Raw genomic sequence first — 19,435 nt, forward strand, 5'->3', positions numbered from 1 at the left:
CTAGTTAACATGCAATCACATTCTTTCTATTTGGTTAATGGAAAATAGAAGCATAAGTTGATGGCAAACGTCTGAACAATTAATTAGGTACAGATGAAGAGCTAGTAGGATTATGACACAGAAGGTACCTATAAAATGAAACTTGCCCTGAGGTGAAGTGAGTTTTGTTCACTTGAAAACATCTGGTACTACTGGAGACAGGATACTGGACGAAATAGACTTTGGGTGTGATCGAGTGTGGAAATTCCTGTGTTTAGTTAGAGTGGCTATCCTAAAAGAAACATACTAGCTCAATCACAAGGTACTGGGCTCAAGGCAGGAATGACTGGAGAAAATTCTATGGCCTGTGTAGTGCAATTTCTGGGCAGAGACAAGCTCCGTCTAAAGCTTGTATTCCAGACAGTGGGAGAAGAGTCCTTTTAGCCTCTGATTGTCAGGGCCCTGTTTGCTCTGCCACAGCATAGCAGCCTCAGTTAGGGATGGCCACAGTGACAGCCTGACAGTCTCTATCACCACACATTGTCCTTTTTCAACTCCCAAATAGAAAACTGCATTCTAGGGCCCCTGTGACTTCTTTTTAATTTATGGTTGAGTTTGACATTACCAAACCAAAACTGTATGAGCCTTCCTGCAGACAGGTAGTGACACCCCAGAACCACCTTCCTGCCCAAGGCAGCTGGTGGGTGCCCATAACCCTAACACCCGCCCCACCATCTGTCTCTCTCTGCCCAAGGCTGACACAAGGTCACAGTGATTTCCCCCTGCTTCTCTGTGCCTCGGGCTGCTGCAGGCTGGCCATGCCTGTCTCTCTGTGCCAGGGGCTGCCGCAGGCTGGCAGAGCCTCTCTGTGCCCAGGGCTCCTGCAGGCTGGCAGCAATGTTCCCGCCAATTTTTGACAGGCCGTGTGCGCAAAAAAATTTTCTGTGCAAATTTTTGTGCATGCAGTGTTTCGTCGTGTGCGGGGGGGTTAGGATCTGTGTGCACGGGCACAGCTGAGAAGGAACAGTGGCTGGCAGTGCCTCCCCGCCTCTCTGTGCCCGGGCCTCCTACAGGCTGGCATTGCCCCCCCCCTCCCGCGTGCTCGGGGCTGCCGCAGGGTGGCCCGGCCCCGCCCCCTGTCCCTGGCGGTGGCCGCTCTGTGGGCTGGGCCGCCGGCCGCGTGGGGTGGAGGCGGGGGTGGCAGCCGCTGCCGTGGTGAGCGCGGCATGGCCGGGCGCGGGGCCGCAGCTCCCCCGCTGCTCAGCGCGACGGCGGCGGGCTCATTGGCGGTGTGCGCGCTGCAGCTGGGCCTGGCCTGGGCGCTGGGCCGGAGGCTGGGCGGGCGCTGCCCCCCGGCGGATCGCTGGGTGCTGGGCTGGCTCTGCTACGACGTGCTGGTGCATTGCACGCTGGTGAGTGCGGCCCGGGCCGGGGGCAGCCCGCGCTGGGCAAGGCTCGGGGAATGGCCGGGCCCACAGTCGGGTGGCGGGAGCCGGCGCTGCGGGAGAGGAAGGGGGGCTGTTCTGGGGCATGGGGCTGGTCAGAAAAGGGGGCGCCGCGGTGAGGAATGGGGGGGACGCGGCTTCCCTAGCTCAGCTCAGCCCAACACAGGCGGGTATGAACCAGACCCAGCCTGAGGCAGTTGCCAGAAGCACTCTCCCCCCTCCCCCAGAAACAAAACCCAGCTGCCCCCCGCGTGGTAAATACACCCCCATGTCTCCGCGTCATGGGCAAACTACTCTCCTGGCGCAGACGCTGCCTCGCACTCTTAGGGCTCAGTACTGGCCGTTCAATGTTTCAGCGGCCCCGCAGACCCAGGCAGTAACTCCAGCTGTCAGAGGGCCGGTTCCTACTTTATTAGTGGCCATGGCCCTATAAATCTGACTACCCTAGGCAAGAGTTTGGAGGCATCATGGTTTGCTGCTGGTCTTACAAGTCCTCAGCCTCTTGAGTCACTGAGGCTTCTGGTAGGATTTGATCAGTTTTACATTTTTAAATACTTCAGAAGCCAAGTCAATGTGCCCACTCGGCAAGCTGCACCGGACAGGTGTGTGGGGGGAAAACCTGCTGCAATCTTTTTTTCACAAGAAAATTAAGACCACCGAGTGGTGGTCGAACTTGTAGGTTGTGTCATCTTCTTAGGGCTTTGTAGCTGCTCTGTCAGTTTCAAGTCAAAGTCAGAAGGATTTGTTTAATTGATTAGAAGAACTTAATGAAAACTCAGTTTTTCTCCCAGTTCATCCACAGAAAGATTACTGCTTCACTTGATGTTACAGAGAAATCTTAACTCTTGCTGAAATTTAGAGGGTAGCTGAAAACATTTAAGTGAAACTAGTTCTTGTATCCAGCCAAGCACTGGAAAAATCACTGTGTGTTTGAGATTTGGACCATGTATGTCCTTTGTAATCAAACAGCCTTTCACTTTTCACTTGTCTCAGGAAATCAAAATGTTATATTCAGCTCTTTTATCACGTCTGGGACATCAACCACAAAACATGCAATCAATTTCTTTGCGCTTCTTCAGCACATCATTACTTGCATCACTAAGTCCTGAGACAGACCCATGAATCCAAGCACTGGGCAATATCTTACGGGTGATGGGTCACTTCAACAAATGCATCTTGCCCATAGCACATAGTTATGTCCTGATTTTCAAAAGTCTCGCTGACTTCAGTGGGAGCTGAAGTTGCTCATCACCTTTGAAAATCAAGCTGTGAATGTGCAGGGCAACCCTCCATTTGATACTGTGGACAGATTTTATACAGAGTTCAGACTTGGTTGATATCAATATTTTACACATCTTTAACAAAGCATCCTGAAAACTTTTCAGCTGACAGTTAGTTGCTTTCACAGAACTCCACCTGCCATCCTACTAGTTCCAGAAAGTGGCTTTGATCTCATGACAACACGCTCCTTTCAGATTTGCTAGTGACATGGTGAGGAAATGCACAGATTGTAATGATTGAGCAATTTCTGAGGAACGTTATCCATCACTGTCAACTAGGTTCAAATTATGAGCAAGCACATGGGACATAAACATCAGAAGAATGTTTGTTTATGTAAGCCGGCACTGCGTCTTTCAGTGATCCCCTACAACCTGTACTGCGGGCCATGAGATTGGGCACTGCTCTGCCCCTCTCCTTTCTTCCCCACAACCTGATGATGTTGGCTCCCATCCCTTCCTTCCTTTTGCTCAGGGCTGAACTACTGCGTGGAAGAGGTAGTAAGTGGAAGCTGGCAGTCTTCTCTGAGTTCCACCTAGCCTGATCTAGGCTATGTTTTCTAGGTATCTAAGTGCTTTCCACATTAATTAGATTGGCAATAACATAGTCCCTAGTGGCCTTCATAGAATCTCTCTCTCTCTCTCGCTCCTTTTTTGGGGTTATAGAAATTTCTGCTTGGGGAGGCAGTTGTTGTTGTGAATATAGATTCAGAAATTCCAAGGCCAGAAGGGACCATGGTGATCATCTAGTCTGACCTCCTGTATAACACAGGCCATAAAATTTTCCCAAAATAAACCCTAGAGCATATCTTTCAGAAGAACATACATTTAAAAATGGTCAGTGATGGAGAATCCACCATGACCTTTGGTAAATGGTTCCCATGGTTAATTACTCTCACTATTACAAATGTATGCCTTATTTCTAGTTCAAATTTGTCTATCTTAAACTTCCAGCCATTGGATCATGTTATACCTTTCCCTAATAGATTGAAGAGCCTATTATTATATATTTGTTCCCCATGAAGATACTTACGGACTGTAATCAAGTCACACTTTAACCATCTCTTTGTTAACCTAAACAGATTGAGTTCTTTGAGTCTATTGCTATAAGGCTTGTTTTGTAATCCTTCTTGTGGCTCTTCTCTGAACGCTCTCCAATTTATCAGCTTCCTTCTTGAATTGTGGGCACCAGAACTGGACACGCTATTCCGGCAGTGATCACACCCGTGCTAAATACAGAGGTAAAATAACCTCTCTACCCCTACCTGAGATTTCCCTGTTTATGCATCCCAGGATCGCATTATGTCACCGACAGAAACTCTTTTCTATCCCTTCATTGTTTAGGAAGCATATCTTCAGCCCTCTCAAAAACCCCAAACAGATGTCTCTTGCTATATGACCAAAAAGTCATCAAATTTGGGCTTGTTGGGACCAAGGTGAGGAGCAAGTTCCAGAGTCCTGGAGCCCTCACAGAGAATACCCTGCCAGCCTCCCCAACTGTTATAACAAAGGAGATCTCAGCTTGAGTACCTCTCCTGACAGCAGCTGTGATGGCACAGCACAGGGAGAGAGGCGATCCCTTGGATAGGCCAGTCCCACCACTTAGAGCTTTGTGAGTCATAACCAACATCTTAAACTTCACAAAGAGGCCAATTGGCAGCCAACACAGATCCTGGAACACTGGTGTCATGCTCCCAGTCTGATATCCCATTCAGTACGTGAGCTGCTGCGTTTTGAACCTGTTTCAGTCTCCAAATGGTTTCCAAGTGTAGCTCCACACAAAGCACAATGCAATAGTCTAGTCTGGAGGTAGCAAAAGCCTAGATAACCGTTACAAAGTCTGCATCCAAAAGGACAGGTCAGAACCTCCTAGCAAGACACAGACGGCAAAAAGCTGCCCAGGTTACTGCTGTAATGCTGTTCACACACTGCAGCGTGGGGCGTGTCTAAAAGCATTCCTTCCCTGCGAACCCTATTCCCTAAAAGGAGTGCTTTTATGTGTGCAAAAGTTTTCATGCTCATTCAGTGCTTGGCACCTCTGCTGCAGGTGTAATTTTTGATGGTTTTTGGGGTAGGTAACAGATTAAGGTTCCTTGCTCATTCCCTGTAGACCTCCAAACAGCAAACTGATTTGTAATAACTTCCTTGCTGACCGGGTTAGAGTCAAACCAAGGGCTTACAGATGAAAGGTTCCCTATTTCATTCGTAATCCCTTGAATCATCTCATTCCCTTCCCCTCATTCCTCTTTCTTGTGCCCCCTCAGAGCCTCTCCACCTTCTTGGACTGTTTCATCAGCTGCCAATAGGGGTTGAGCTTATCAACATTCAAATAAAAACCTAAAGATAAATATGATCGATTGGGTCTTCATAGTGATCGCTGCTTCTCAGTTCAGTCCTGTCACATAGTGGTAGTCCTTAACAGCTGCAGCAAATTAAATTTTTGGATGGCACACAGTCAACATCCTTGCCCATTTTGTCCGAATGGAGACAGTACTGTGTGAGATGCATTGGCAGGAATGGTAAGTAAACTATTTGATATATATGGCCTGGATCCTGGCTGATCCGATGCTTAAGCAAACTGCTGCTATGAGAAGCCACCTGTCTTCTTGTACGGTATGTCTGTCTGTCTGTCATGTCCAACGATGACGTCATGGCAGCTTGTGTCTTCTTGTATCGTAGCACAGGCCCTGAATTCCTTCCCTCATCTCTCCCAGCAGAAAATCAGTCTGTTCACTAGGGTTATGCGTTTAAAATGCAGGTCATTTTTCAGTGTTACTAGAAGTTTAATATTGAGATCAGGTATTTTTTCATTGATTTTGTTTCACCAAGAGTGCCAGTTGCAGCATATAAATAAAATATACCACAAGTGAAACGGCTAGATTTGTTTTAATGAGGTCTGATGACAAAGTGGGCAATGGGTTGACATTGTTGTGTTGGGATATATACACCATCCTGCCTCTGAAGGGATTAATGTGGGCCTCAAAGGCCAGTTAACCCACCTTGTTGCACCTAGAGGATTAATTAAAGCCCAGCTGAAGAAGGAGTTGGGTGATGACTATAAAGAAAGGGAGCCTGGAGCAGAAGTGGGCTGTAGGGAGAAACTCTCTGGAACTAGAGAGTGGAGAGGTTAGGAGGGTAAAGGATGAAGCCGAGGGAGAAAGTTGGCCCTGGGCTCCTTCCCTAAGTAGAGAAGTCTGGTAGGAGAGACACAGAGCAATATGGGAGGTAGAGCAGGCTGCAGTGGTGTGCAGCCCTGATAAAAGTGTAAGGTGTGGCAGGTGAGAGAGACCTGGCAGGTGTTTGATGGAGGAACAGAGCAAGGGAAATTTGAGACATGAAAGGCCAAGCCTGAGGAGGGCAGAAGTTGGTTTGTTTGTACTTTTGGAGTGGGATTTATTAGGGGATTCTATGGGAGATCCTTGCGAGTCCTGGCTCTGAAAAAAGGGTGAACTTAGAGAGGCTGTGGAAGAGACCTGCTGACAGGCTACGGTAGGAAGAAGTCCAGGGAGGCAGCAGAAGGGAGTCGCTCGACGGAACAGACAGTGGCTGGAACCCACTGTAGCGGGGTGACCAGGGTTTCCCTACCAGCGACTGGTGAGGTGACAGCCCCTGAGATGGGGATGAGCTCAACTGCGAACCCTGAGAGGAGGGTGTGAGGACAATGGGGCTGAAGACCTTTTGTAAGGATTATTGTAGGATTCTCTATAACCCCAGAAGGGATAGAACTAAAATGCGAACTGGCCAGAGGCCCAAGTTGTGAGAAGAGGCAGATCACCACAGGACTGGAGCAACCATCAACAAGGGGATGTACCAGCAGTGAGCCAACCATTCTACTATTGTCCTTTTCCGTTCTCATAATTTTATTACTGCTTGAGTTTTGTGTGACTTATGTGACTTAGCAATACTAATATGTCACTAACATATCATTAGAAAAAATATTTAGCCAAGTGGGTTTTAAAAATATTAGGGGGGCAGGGATATAGGTTACTAATATATGCACAAGGGACTAATAATGCTTCATTTTAAGTAGAACAGTTTGCTTGATCAGTTTTTGCAATTGGCCCAATATCTGCTTTAAAACGCTTACAACCCTATCCCTCTGTTTTTCTGGATTCCTTTTTTAAAATACAGTTTATTCTGTGTTCTTGTTCAGTTTTGCTAATGAAGATGCAGCTGCTGCACAGAATTGTATTTAAAAAACAGGGGTCCCTGAAAATAGGAACCTCAGGTCGAGGGGCGCTTTACCATGTCATCAGAAATTAAAGACCAGGTCTATGAACTTTACTGACAGGATTTCTTATCATAAAGACTAAACTAAACAATCTAATCTAGGAATTTATATGGCCTCCATCACTGTAGTACCTGAGCACCTCATCTGAGAGTCCATCAAAAACATACTTAATGATAGATTTGAAATAAAATCAAATTATGCAAAAAAAAAAAAAAAACCTCAAACCCTCCTGTGTTAAAGCTGAGAGTGGAATAATGAGAGTTTTGTGCTTTTTCAATAGTAATTCAGCCATATTGTACATGTTGTGGTTTTTGTCTTTGCTGTTGGGTACACTGGTTTCTCTTTGCTGCTTTCCTGCTTATTATGTTCAATATGGATGGACAGAAGATTGGGCATGGAGAGTCCGAGAGTGCTGCTTTGCCTTAGATATGGTGATGTCCTGTTCTTTTGCCAGCCCCTGTGACTTTCTCTTCCTGCCTTTCTGTCTTTGCAGCAGGTGGATGAAGAACAGTTGCTGATGCAGTTGTGCCTCTCCCTACTGTGTGTCATAGAATATCAGGGTTGGAAGGGACCTCAGGAGGTCATCTAGTCCAACCCCCTGCTCCTCATTCCTTGCAAGAGGATGGAAGAATACTGAGCAAAGTGGTTGGGAGGTCAGGGTGGGGCCAGGGCCCAGAATGGAAAATTGTGCATCGTTGTCATGGCTGAGTTACAAATCCAGTACGTTTTTCCAAATCTGCCAGGATGCAACCATGTGTGTTTGTTTTTTTGTTTGTTTGTTTCAAACAGTCCTAATGAGGAACGCTTTCACCTCTAGAAAACTTTCTTTAATCCAGCCCAGGTTGTAATTCCCTAAAGGTGTTCTCACATGAAGGTTGTTCAGTGCCTTCCGAATGTAGAATGAACTGGTGGTCTCACTGCAGTTCCTAGTGGACAGATATCACAAAAATGAACACCACATCAGATAATTGAAGATAAATGAACTATCCTATGCTATCTGGAGGTGATCCTTCCAGAACAGGGTTGCAGCATGCTGGTACAGCTCTGCAATGAAGCCTGCTCTTCTGGTGCCTGGACTGTACTGCTCTGAGCAGAAATAAACACCTTCATCCCGCAGGGCTGCCAACCTGGAACTTTGCCCAGTGCCACATTTGACAGAACTGTTCCCTCTTGTCTCTTATTGGTGTTCTCTCCAGAGGGGCTGACATGGCGTTCCCTCTTCTTGTAGTTATCGGTATGATCCCCCGCAACTCCAGAGCTTTTTATATAAATACATTGGTTCTACTCCTAACCACTGGACTTAGCTCTCACCAGAATTGATTATTCTTAGAATTTATTCATGGGGTAACCTTTTTTTAAATTGTAACTAGAGTGAGGTCAGGCAGTAGTTCGTACCCTTCATGCTGTTAGTGCAAGGATAAAATTGAAAACAACTTTATATTTTCAGGGAGATTTCAGAGGCTGCTTGTCTTTCTTTGCTGTCACAGTCTTTGATTCTCTTACATTCTTATGCTCTGTAACTTTCCTTTCTCCAACTCCCTTTCACTTCCCTATCACTGTTCTTCTTACAAGCTTTTCCTGGCTTACTATGAAACATTCCTGGCTAACAGTTAACCATCTCTCCTCCTTTTGGTGCCACTGCACTCCTGTCAGAGCTCTCTTCCTTCACTCACCAGCTGAATACTGGAATACTTTTATGTTTTCTGACTGAAGGTGTGATATAAGTGCACGATTATATTATAGTTGACTCTGGATCTTGGGAAAGTGGGTTTTGTAGCCAGTTGAAATTTGCAAGTTTAAATGTCTTGGTTCTGATGTCAAATTTGTTGGACACCCACAATGTGTTTGCCTAGGGGGCTTATGCATATGAGGGAAATGGAAAAGAAGTGTGGAGAGTAGACCTAAAATACTACAGTTGATGCTTTAAAGCTCGAAATGGTCATATTTCTTTAAACAGAGGGGTCTCAGGCACTACAGGATTACTTGAATGCATGCTGGTTGATTATTGTATAAAATGCATTGAAAGGCATGTCCAGTATGTGGCACTGCTGAGGTGTTTACACACCGGATTTCTATATTTATTAATAGTTTCCTTATCTAATCTATGACATTCCTAGAATGTCCTACACCATATTCTGAGTGCTAATATGAACATTGTCTTGCTTCAGTGAAATTAGAACATATTTCTGCCTTGTTTTCCCCCCTTAGGAGGGCCCCTTTGTGTACCTGTCTTTAATAGGAACAGTGGCAGAGTCAGACAACATATTTGCCTCTCTGTGTAAGTATCATTTTCATTTAATGATGGCAGGAGTACTTGTCAGGTGTAGGGGCATTGGGTGTGGTGGCACAAGGAACCGTAGGGTGCATATGTGGCCCCAACAGATATTGGTAGCCAAAGAATCCAATTTCATATACACAGTAAGAGTGGATTTCATATGGACAGTCACTCAAAGAAGAACAATTGTTTATTTTTATGTGTAGGAAAAGCTTTGAGGAACCAGAATCTCCTGGTAGTTTATATCCAACATTTGGTTTACTTTATGCCCCGATGGCGGTCTGGGGGAATGTCCCCTTTAGTCCAAATCATCTGTTCCAAAAACAAAACTCAGCAACCACTCTGCCTTTGAGAAAGTAAGGAGGAAAAACCAACATTACTAAGGTCTAATGTAATTATACAATAGCCTCTGAGTTTCCTCTGCAGTAAGTTTATGCTGCTTGTGATGACATATGAGCGGCTAAAAACACACTGCTGGAGCAGCATCTTGAAGAGACTAATGTTTAGGCTGATTCATTGCTTGTTAATTTAATGAAGAGAGCAAAATCATTCTGATTTCATATCCCCTCCCTCTGTGATGAAGTCTAAAGCTGACATTTTGGGAACTTAATGCATCTAATTTTCTTGATATTTGTTCTTACTGTAAAGAAGTCTTGTTAGTTAAAATGCAGCATCTGTGACCCTTATATCATAATAGGGCTACAGAACAAAATGAAAAGGAGTACTTGTGGCACCTTAGAGACTAACCAATTTATTTGAGCATAAGCTTTCGTGAGCTACAGCTCGCTTCATCGGATGCATACTGTGGAAAGTGTAGAAGATCTTTTATACACACAAAGCATGAAAAAATACCTCCCCCCACCCCACTCTCCTGCTGGCAATAGCTTATCTAAAGTGATCACTCTCCTTACAATGTGTATGATAATCAAGTTGGGCCATTTCCAGCACAAATCCAGGTTTTCTCACCCCCCCGCCCCCACAAACCCACTCTCTTGCTGGTAATAGCTTATCTAAAGTGACCACTCTCCTTACAATGTGTTTGATAATCAAGGTGGGCCATTTCCAGCACAAATCCAGGGTTTAACAAGAACGTCTGGGGGGGGGAGGGGGTAGGAAAAAACAAGGAGAAATAGGTTACCTTGCATAATGACTTAGCCACTCCCAGTCTCTATTCAAGCCTAAGTTAATTGTATCCAATTTGCAAATGAATTCCAATTCAACAGTTTCTCGCTGGAGTCTGGATTTGAAGTTTTTTTTGTTGAAGAATTGCAACTTTCATGTCTGTAATCGTGTGACCAGAGAGATAGAAGTGTTCTCCGACTGGTTTATGAACGTTATAATTCTTGACGTCTGATTTGTGTCCATTTATTCTTTTACGTAGGGACTGTCCAGTTTGACCAATGTACGTGGCAGAGGGGCATTGCTGGCACATGATGGCATATATCACATTGGTGGATGTGCAGGTGAACGAGCCTCTGATAGTGTGGCTGATGTTATTAGGCCCTGTGATGGTGTCCCCTGAATAGATATGTGGGCACAGTTGGCAACGGGCTTTGTTGCAAGGATAGGTTCCTGGGTTAGTGGTTCTGTTGTGTGGTATATGGTTGCTGGTGAGTATTTGCTTCAGGTTGGGGGGCTGTCTGTAGGCAAGGACTGGCCTGTCTCCCAGGATTTGTGAGAGTGTTGGGTCATCCTTCAGGATAGGTTGTAGATCCTTGATAATGCGTTGGAGAGGTTTTAGTTGGGGGCTGAAGGTGACGGCTAGTGGCGTTCTGTTATTTTCTTTGTTAGGCCTGTCCTGTAGTAGGTGACTTCTGGGAACTCTTCTGACTCTATCAATCTGTTTCTTCACTTCCGCAGGTGGGTATTGTAGTTGTAAGAATGCTTGATAGAGATCTTGTAGGTGTTTGTCTCTGTCTGAGGGGTTGGAGCAAATGCGGTTGTATCGCAGAGCTTGGCTGTAGACGATGGATCGTGTGGTGTGGTCAGGGTGAAAGCTGGAGGCATGTAGGTAGGAATAGCAGTCAGTAGGTTTCCGGTATAGGGTGGTGTTTATGTGACCATCGTTTATTAGCACTGTAGTGTATCATACACATTGTAAGGAGAGTGGTCACTTTTGATAAGCTATTACCAGCAGGAGAGTGGGTTTGGGGCGGGGGGGGGGGGTGAGAAAACCTGGATTTGTGCTGGAAATGGCCCACCTTGATTATCATACACATTGTAAGGAGAGTGATCACTTTAGATAAGCTATTGCCAGCAGGAGAGTGGGGTGGGGGAGGTATTTTTTCATGCTTTGTGTGTATAAAAGATCTTCTACACTTTCCACAGTATGCATCTGATGAAGTGAGCTGTAACTCACGAAAGCTTATGCTCAAATAAATTGGTTAGTCTCTAAGGTGCCACAAGTACTCCTTTTCTTTTTGCGAATACAGACTAACACGGCTGTTACTCTGAAACCTGTCAGAACAAAATTACAACTTCTGTTTTTAATCTTTTGTTTTGATAAGCGGCCTGATCCTGTCATCTTTGTGCACCCAAAATGCATGGCTTAGAATGGGAGTTCAGGGTGAGACAGACAGGACTATGCCAATTTTCTTTTCAAAACCCATTATGCTTGGGGCATAAGTACTATACTTCAAAACAATCCCAAATATGGTTGTGTCTTTGCAATGCTATTTTTGCAGACACCAGTCCACATTGTTAATAAACATACTATAGCATGAACTGATAAAACTGAATAATTGTCTTTGCGCTGCAGAAACTAACACAAACTTGTATATCAAACAGCATTAGTGAACTGTTCTGTCATTCTAACTCAATACAGACTGTCACTCAAGGACAGCTTGACTTACTTGACTTTTGTTTCTTTAAAGATTGTTCTGTTCCCTCCATGATGCCCGTGTGTTATATCATTAAATATTGAATCCTATTTATTGAATATCTTTTCCATTAGGACAGTTTTTTAATTAGAAACTTCTGCATCTATCCACCTAGGTATATCTGTGGCCTTCATCACCATAGTATAAGAGAATCTGCCCCTTCAACTCTAGGGGAAATTATTTCTCTGTCAATTATGGTAACTGGCTCTGGCTCTGTAGACAAATGTGTGCAGTCCATTTGCAGTTACTGCCTTATTTAAATGTTGATTCCTTATGGTTGTAAACTAGAAAAGGAGTCCAGTTCTTCCCTCATTTAATATAGCTAGTAGGGCTGCAGGAGTAACTGAGATCAGAATTTGGCTGGAGCGTTGTAAAATATAAAACTAATTTTAAGGTGTTGGGGGACATAGCTGAGTTCTAGAAACAAATCTTCAGGATTGTCTAACCACCATTATCCCCAGTGGTTAACAAGCTTTTTCATTTTCCTCATGTGTACTTTAGGAATAAAGACAGCACAGGTAAAGTCTTTTTCTAGATTTCGGTGGGGTTTTTTTCCTCTATAGAAGTTACCTGATGAACATGGACACCTACATTCAGGGAAAAATTTCCTTTGAAAGAAATAGAAAATCTATATAATCCATCACTTTAGCAAACAAACAGTGGTAATCTTATTTCTGAAACACTTGGATGCTCACCTCAAACATCATTTCATAAAGTAAAATTTTTAGTCACCTAAGTCCATTGGGTGCTTAGGTGCTTTTGAAAATGTTACGCATAATCTTCCATCAGTGCAGGGGAGCAGTATTCTCTGTTCTCCCAGACTAAGGAGTTATCTTCTTGAATTGATTATACCGGTAACAGAATTAACTGTTATGTTAAATTTTTTAGGGAAAGAATATGGAAGAGCAGATGCAAGGTGGCTTTATTCTGATCCAACCATTGTGTCTCTGGAAATACTAACTGTTGTTTTGGATGGCCTTCTAGCTCTGATCCTCATTTATGCTGTTATCAAAGATAAGTACTACAGGTAAGTCCTGTTAGAAATCTGACAATTACTTGGTGCAAAGTACATGAATAGAATAGGTTTTTGCATCAGTATGTTGGCTGGGAAAAATTGTGTATTGTAGAAAACTAGGATCTGAAGTAACACTTGGGCTATTGGGCTGCCTTCAAGCTGCAGAAGTCTGGGACACAGGAGAATATTATGAGAGATGACATTTGACTATGCAGCTTTGTGTGCTGTGCAAGAAGTTGCTTAATCTGTTTCTAGCGAGTATTTCAAGGACAATTGTAACAGTAGGCAACCATGTTCTACTAACTTTAAGGTCACTTTATATAACCTGAGCCTCCACTCCAATGCTTTAGCACCTGCGAGGGTAGAGCCTGCAGCCCCTAGATGAGTCCCTTTTGCTGATTTGAGATGGTTGCAGGACAGCTATCTCCACCTGATACCTCCCTGAGAGCAGAGGATCTTTCACCCCTAGGAACATGCAGGCAGCAATTGTAGCTCCCGGATCAATCAAGAGATCCTAATTATAGTGTCATTTAAACAATGTACTGTCTTAAAAGAGATTACTTTTAGTCCCACCTGTACACAGCTAGAGGAAGGTGCCAAAACTTAAGCTACAAAGATGAAGGGGGGTAGTTATGTTCTTACTTGATATTATCGGTGTCTCCATTCATAGCTGTTCCTTGGAGCTACCTGCTAATAGTAGCCTGAAAGTCAGTGATCCCTGTTCTAAGAGGAGACTATCTGCTTTTTGAAGGGAAACCCAGGCCTTTGGGTTTTCCAAATACTGTCCCCTCCTGCATGGGTACCTAGGTCAGTTAGTTTCACTATACTTTGGTTTGGCGTATGTGCAGTCTTGTTTTTCTTCGTTTCCCTCGTTGGAGTCTTCAAGCACAGAAACTGGTGCTGGTCCCTATGTGTATTCCACATGTGGGTACACGTGCACTTCATGCTCCTGAGACTGGAGAATTGGCAAGTAGTGTCCGTTGGTCCACTCCTGTACCCTGGCATTCCTCATGCTCAGTACCCAGGGTATGAGGTAAGGTGAGGTGTGGCCTGACGGCCTCCACAGTTCCTTCCCACCACCACATGGCCTGAGTTGGAATCCTCTGGGTCCGAAGCAGCTTCATCATCTTACATGTAAACATATTGTAAATAGTTCTTAGAATTTTACTGTTTTTAGTGCTTTTCTAGTAGCTTTTTAGTTACTATAGAGTAGTTTTTCCCCATCTCAGGGACCCTTCCCACTCCCCTCCCTACCCCCAGGAGAAGGTCTGTGCCCAGAGTTCTGGGGTTTAAGAACCGTATCTCTGGCCCACGTTCCTTCTCTGCCAGCAATAACTATCCACACTGTCCTTATTGCTTGGGGAGGCTCGCATCTCTGCCAAGTTCAGCTTCTGCTGCTCCTTCCCTACCCAAACCCAAAAGGGAGGAGAGCTTCAGCTGAGGATGCAGCTCATGGAGAAAGCCAGGAGACCCCAGTGAGATCCAGGCTGGGAGGACCCTCCTGTACATCGGCCTCAATCTGCAAGCAGCATCCCTCTGAGCACTATCTCTGGAGCAGAGGCCAGGTCTGTAAAGTCTAAGGACTCATTGTTTCCGGCTTCTCATTAGACTAAGGGGCACAGTGATGTACTTCCCCAGTGCACAAAATTCTCTGGCAGACAATCTCAGCAGACACTGCTCCACAGACCACGAGTGGGAGATTCACAATTCAGTCCTAAATGAAACCTTCACTCAGTGAGGAATGCCATCCTGGGACCTGTTCACTTCCCAGAAGAACAACCTATACCTCTCCAGAGCAGTACTAGCTCAGGAATTCTATCATGAACAGAACATCTGAGGTATGCCTTTCCTCCCATTCCACTGCTCCTCAGGTTCTGGGGAAAATTTGCCATGAGAAAACATAACTCTTTTTTATTGCACCCAACTGGCCCAGACAAATTTGGTTTGGTTCTGAACTTCCTCAGAGTGTCAACCCACTCTCCCATCAGCATTCAATCCTTCCCACTTCTGCTAACTCGGGAGAACAGTGGGATCAGACATTCCAATCCAGACTCTACGGACCTCATAGCCTGGTATTTGGATGGGCGTCAAATCTAAAATGTTCATGTTCAGAGGTCATTCAAGCTCTTCTCAACCATGCCAGAAAAGACACCACCAGAAGATATATCTAGCTGCGTGGAGGCATTTCTCTACCTGGATGCAACAGAACCAGTTCTTTCCAGACACAGCAGGTGTTCCTGCTCTTCCAGACTACCTTATCACTCTCAAGACATCAAGCCTTTCTATCAGCTTGCTTCAGGTCCACCTAGCAGCTATCAGTGCCTTCCACCCTCTGGTAAAGGACTAGTTTAGTTTTACTCACCTGATAAGAACCAGATTCCTGAAGGGTCTCTCTAGGACCTTCCCGCCAGTAGTGCAACGCCACAATGGGACCTCAATCTCGTTCTCTTACTAATTACAGAACACCCTTTGAACCCTTGGCTATGTGCTCGATGTCCCATCTGTCTATGAAGGTCGCCTTCCCTGTCGCTGTCACGTCAGACAGGAAGGTGAATGAACTGGCAGCGCTCGTGGCCAACCCCCTACACACCATATTCCATAAGGAAAAGGTTTCCTTTTGCATTCGCCCAGAATTCACCCCAGAGGTGTAGTCTCCGACTTTCACATCAATCGATCAATTCACTTACCGGTATTCTTTCCAAAACCCGATGCTTCCAATGAGGAGAGGAGGCTTTTTTTTTTACCCCTCCATGTCAGACGAGCTTTAGGTTTTACCTACAAAGAACAGAACCAATTAGAAGAACACCTGGACTTATTCATCCCTGTAGCAGAGTGATGATGGGAACAAACATTATCTGCTCAAAAGCTGTCTAAGTGGATCTCTGGCTCCATCATCTTCGCTATCAGTTAGTCCAGCTTCCTCCCCCAGATGGGATGAGGACCCTTTCCATTAGACCACAGGCAACCTCAATGGCATCCCTTTGAGAAGTACCTATACTGGACATTTGTAGGGTGCCTACCGGGTGTTCCATCCACACCTTCACAAAGGATTACACTTTAATCCAAGCCTCTTCCACAGATGCAAACACTGGGACAGTGATATTACAGAGCTCTGTACTGCCCACATTCCTGCACCTCCCTCCTGTTTAAATACTGCTTACCAGTCATAGTCAGCCACATGTGGAATAAGCATAGGGACCAGCACTTGAAGAAGAAGAAATGGAGGTTACTTATTTTGAACCTTCAGTTACAGGTGTTTGGTCCTGATCTGTTTGTATTCCACTACCTGCCCTCCATCCCATCTGCTTCGCATCACATCTGGGTTTGTGGTAAAGAAGGAACTAGAGCAGAGGGGGACAAACTACAGCCCGTGGGCCACATCCGGCCCACAGGACCCTTCCCTCTGGCCCCCGAGCTCCTGCCAGGGAGCGGGGTCAGGACAGGCTTGCAGAGGAGCCAGCCCAACTTCCCAGCAGCGTGGTGAGCGGGGAGGAGGCTACCCGTGGCCCCTCCCCTTCTGCTCCCCACCTCCCTCCCTCACAGTCACAGTTCCCCCTGCACCTGGACAGCGTGGCTGCAGCTCCAGCTGGGTGGCACGGCTATAGCGCAGCCAGACCTGGTGCTCCAGGGTGGCGCAGTCAGGGGGAGTTCGGGGTGGGAGGAGGCGAGGAGCAGGAGGAGTTGCTGGGGGGGTGATCAAGGGGCCTGGGCCCTGCTGCCGGAAACAGGGGAAGAGCAAGCCAAGGCCCCCCTCCACCTCCAGCATGCTTGGCCCCTGTCCCCAGCAGCCAAGCCCAGACGGAGCGAGCCCTGCCCGGCTGCCAGGGAGAGCAGCCAAATGAGCAGGGGAAACGCACAGGGAAAGGACTGAGCCTCCCTTTCCCCCACCCCACAGGTAGCGTGGGGCGGGGAGAGCAGGGAAGGTTGGATAGGGGCCTGGGGGGACCGAGGGGGGGTGGTCTGGGGGTGGGGAGCAGGGGAGATTGGATAGGGGCAGGGGTCCTGGGGGTGGTCAGGCACTGGGGAGCAGGGGGGATTGGACAGGGGACAGACATCCCGGGGGGATGGTCAGGGGGCAGAGAGCAGGGGTGTTTGGGTAGGATGCAGGAGTCCCAGGGGGCAGTCAGGGGTGGGGAGCAGAGGGGGTTGGATGGGGGTGGGAGTTCCAGGGGGCTGGAATGGGGGCAGGGGCCAGGCCATGCCTCGCTGTTTTGGGAGGCATAGCCTCCCCTAGCCTTCCCTACCTGGCCCTCCATACAATTTCTGTACCCAGTGTGGCCCTAGGGCCAAAAACTTTGCCCACTCCTGAACTTGAGAAATGGTCAGTCTGCACCTCCCCTTATACCTTTGATACTGAGCACAAGGAAGACCAGGGCGCAGGTGCGGACCAATGAAAGCTATTTGCCAATTTTCCCATCTCAGGCACATGGAGTGCATGCTTACCCCCATGTGGAATACAGGTAAGGATCACACATCTTGAAGAACCTCCAGATACAGGTAAGTAACCTCCGTTTTCTTCTTAGTCTTCTCAGATTGAAAGTTATTTGGATAAGAAAATAAATAATGGGTTCATGTATATTTATATACACACAAGCAGCTTGAATTAGGTATAGCACTATTGCAAAACTTCTGTTTGCCAGACAGTCAGTCCTGTCTACACGACAAATTCAACAGTGTTGAGAACCTTGTTACCAGGGCATGTTAAAAAGTTTTATTTTGTATGGAATCTAAATGTGGTTCTTTAGTATAGCTAGAAGCTGGGGCCTAAGCGGCACTGGTAGATTAAGCATATTTCATCCACTGATGGTGGCTTAGTAAACTCTGTGAGTTTAATGTAAAGGTTGCTTGTAATGATCAGCAGACCAAAAAAATTATCTGGTTAAGTTGTACAGGTTAAAAAGTATATTGGTGCTTTGACTGACTCTGTCTGGCAAACAGAAGGATTGCAATAATCACTCACACATGGCATGGGCATAGCAACGAGCACTCGAAGAAGAAATGGAGGTTAGTTACCTGTAACTGGAGGTTCTTTGAAATATTTGGTCCCTATCTCTATAATGTGAAGCATTATATAAGTGCTAGCATAAAGTGGCCAAAAGTTTGTTGACGGTTTTTTTTCAATGAAAAATGCTGTTTTGTTGACACCAAACTATTTCTTGGAAAAACATAGGGTTTGACAAAAATTTCAGAAAGAATGTTTCTCAGGTCTAGGATGGAATTTTTGGTCAAAACAGGGGGGAGAGACTCCAGAAAAAGATACTCACCTGAGATGAGATCCAGGTTCATGTTCCTGCTCTACCTAATTCGGAACAAGGACTTGAATTTGTGTCTCCCATGTTCCAGCTGAGTCCCCTAATCACCAGAATATTGGCTATTCTGGGGTGGGTTTCATGATTGTTTTGGGGAAAAAAACTTCAAAGGTCTCGTTTTTATTCTGCATCAGAACTAAAATACATTTCAAAACATTGAAAATTATGTGTGAAACAATTGGTTTTCTGGACAACACTAATTTTTATTGCAGTTGCCTAATTGTTTGTTCTTATTCCTCTTTACAGGCATTTCATACAGATTACATTGTGTGTTTGTGAATTATATGGTGGTTGGATGACATTCTGCCCAGACTGGCTCATTGGAAGTCCTAACCTAAACACCAGTAACTGGCTTTATCTGTGGGTCTACCTGATATTTTTTAATGGAATATGGGTAGTGATACCTGGACTTTTATTGTGGCAGTCTTGGTTAGGACTTAAGCAAATGCATCATGAAAAATCAAATACTAGAAAGAAGATTAGATGAAGATAAGCCCACTTCATTAACCCCATTAATTGAGAGATTTTAAATTGTGAGTGTAAGCAGCATTATTGTTTTTGCAGAGATGCAATCAACTGTTCATCTTTGTAGATCACATGTAAATTTTGTTGTAGGACATTGTATTTCAGGCTGATCCTTTCTTAAGAGGAGGAAAATAATTTACATAATGAAGTATATAAAAGTACTCAAACCATTTGCCATATTATTACACTGCATACAATAATAAACAATATTTTATAACAAAGTGGCGTGCAGATCTTTTTCTTTTATTCCCTCCTCAAAAGAAAAATGTTTTTATCCCACTGGAATCCTTTAACTGCCTGAAGCAAGCAAGCAGTGAAATAATCAAGTTGGCTTTAAGACCTGATTCCACAGCCCTGTTCACCCTTCAATCTCCAAGTATCATCAAAGTTCAGAGTTTCATTTATATCTGAAGCAGATTGTTTCTCATATGTCAAGACTCTTAGCAACAAATTTTTACTTATATGGAAAAGTATTAGTAATGCAATCTGTCTACTTAAGG

At 45.3% G+C, this 19,435-nt stretch overlaps 1 protein-coding gene across 1 annotated transcript; it reads left to right on the forward strand.

Moving 5' to 3' along the window:
• Nucleotides 1–1,205: 1,205 nt before the first annotated feature.
• On the forward strand, nucleotides 1,206–19,126 carry EBPL (EBP like). The gene is made up of 4 exons (XM_074959582.1): nucleotides 1,206–1,391; nucleotides 9,141–9,210; nucleotides 12,975–13,113; nucleotides 18,657–19,126. The coding sequence occupies exons 1-4, from the start codon at nucleotides 1,206–1,208 to the stop codon at nucleotides 18,895–18,897; spliced, it is 636 nt and encodes a 211-aa protein (XP_074815683.1). The 3' UTR covers nucleotides 18,898–19,126.
• Nucleotides 19,127–19,435: the final 309 nt, after the last annotated feature.

Source organism: Natator depressus, chromosome 1, assembly GCF_965152275.1.
Source record: "Natator depressus isolate rNatDep1 chromosome 1, rNatDep2.hap1, whole genome shotgun sequence".
NCBI lineage: Eukaryota > Metazoa > Chordata > Testudines > Cheloniidae > Natator > Natator depressus.

Excerpts from the sequence above, each read along its gene's own strand:
- EBPL (XM_074959582.1), top strand. The coding sequence starts at position 1,206 with ATGGCCGGGCGCGGGGCCGCAGCTCCCCCGCTGCTCAGCGCGACGGCG. Across the intron at positions 1,392-9,140 it reads TGCTGGTGCATTGCACGCTG|GAGGGCCCCTTTGTGTACCT; the intron begins GTGAGTGCGGCC and ends TTCCCCCCTTAG. Across the intron at positions 9,211-12,974 it reads CAACATATTTGCCTCTCTGT|GGAAAGAATATGGAAGAGCA; the intron begins GTAAGTATCATT and ends TAAATTTTTTAG.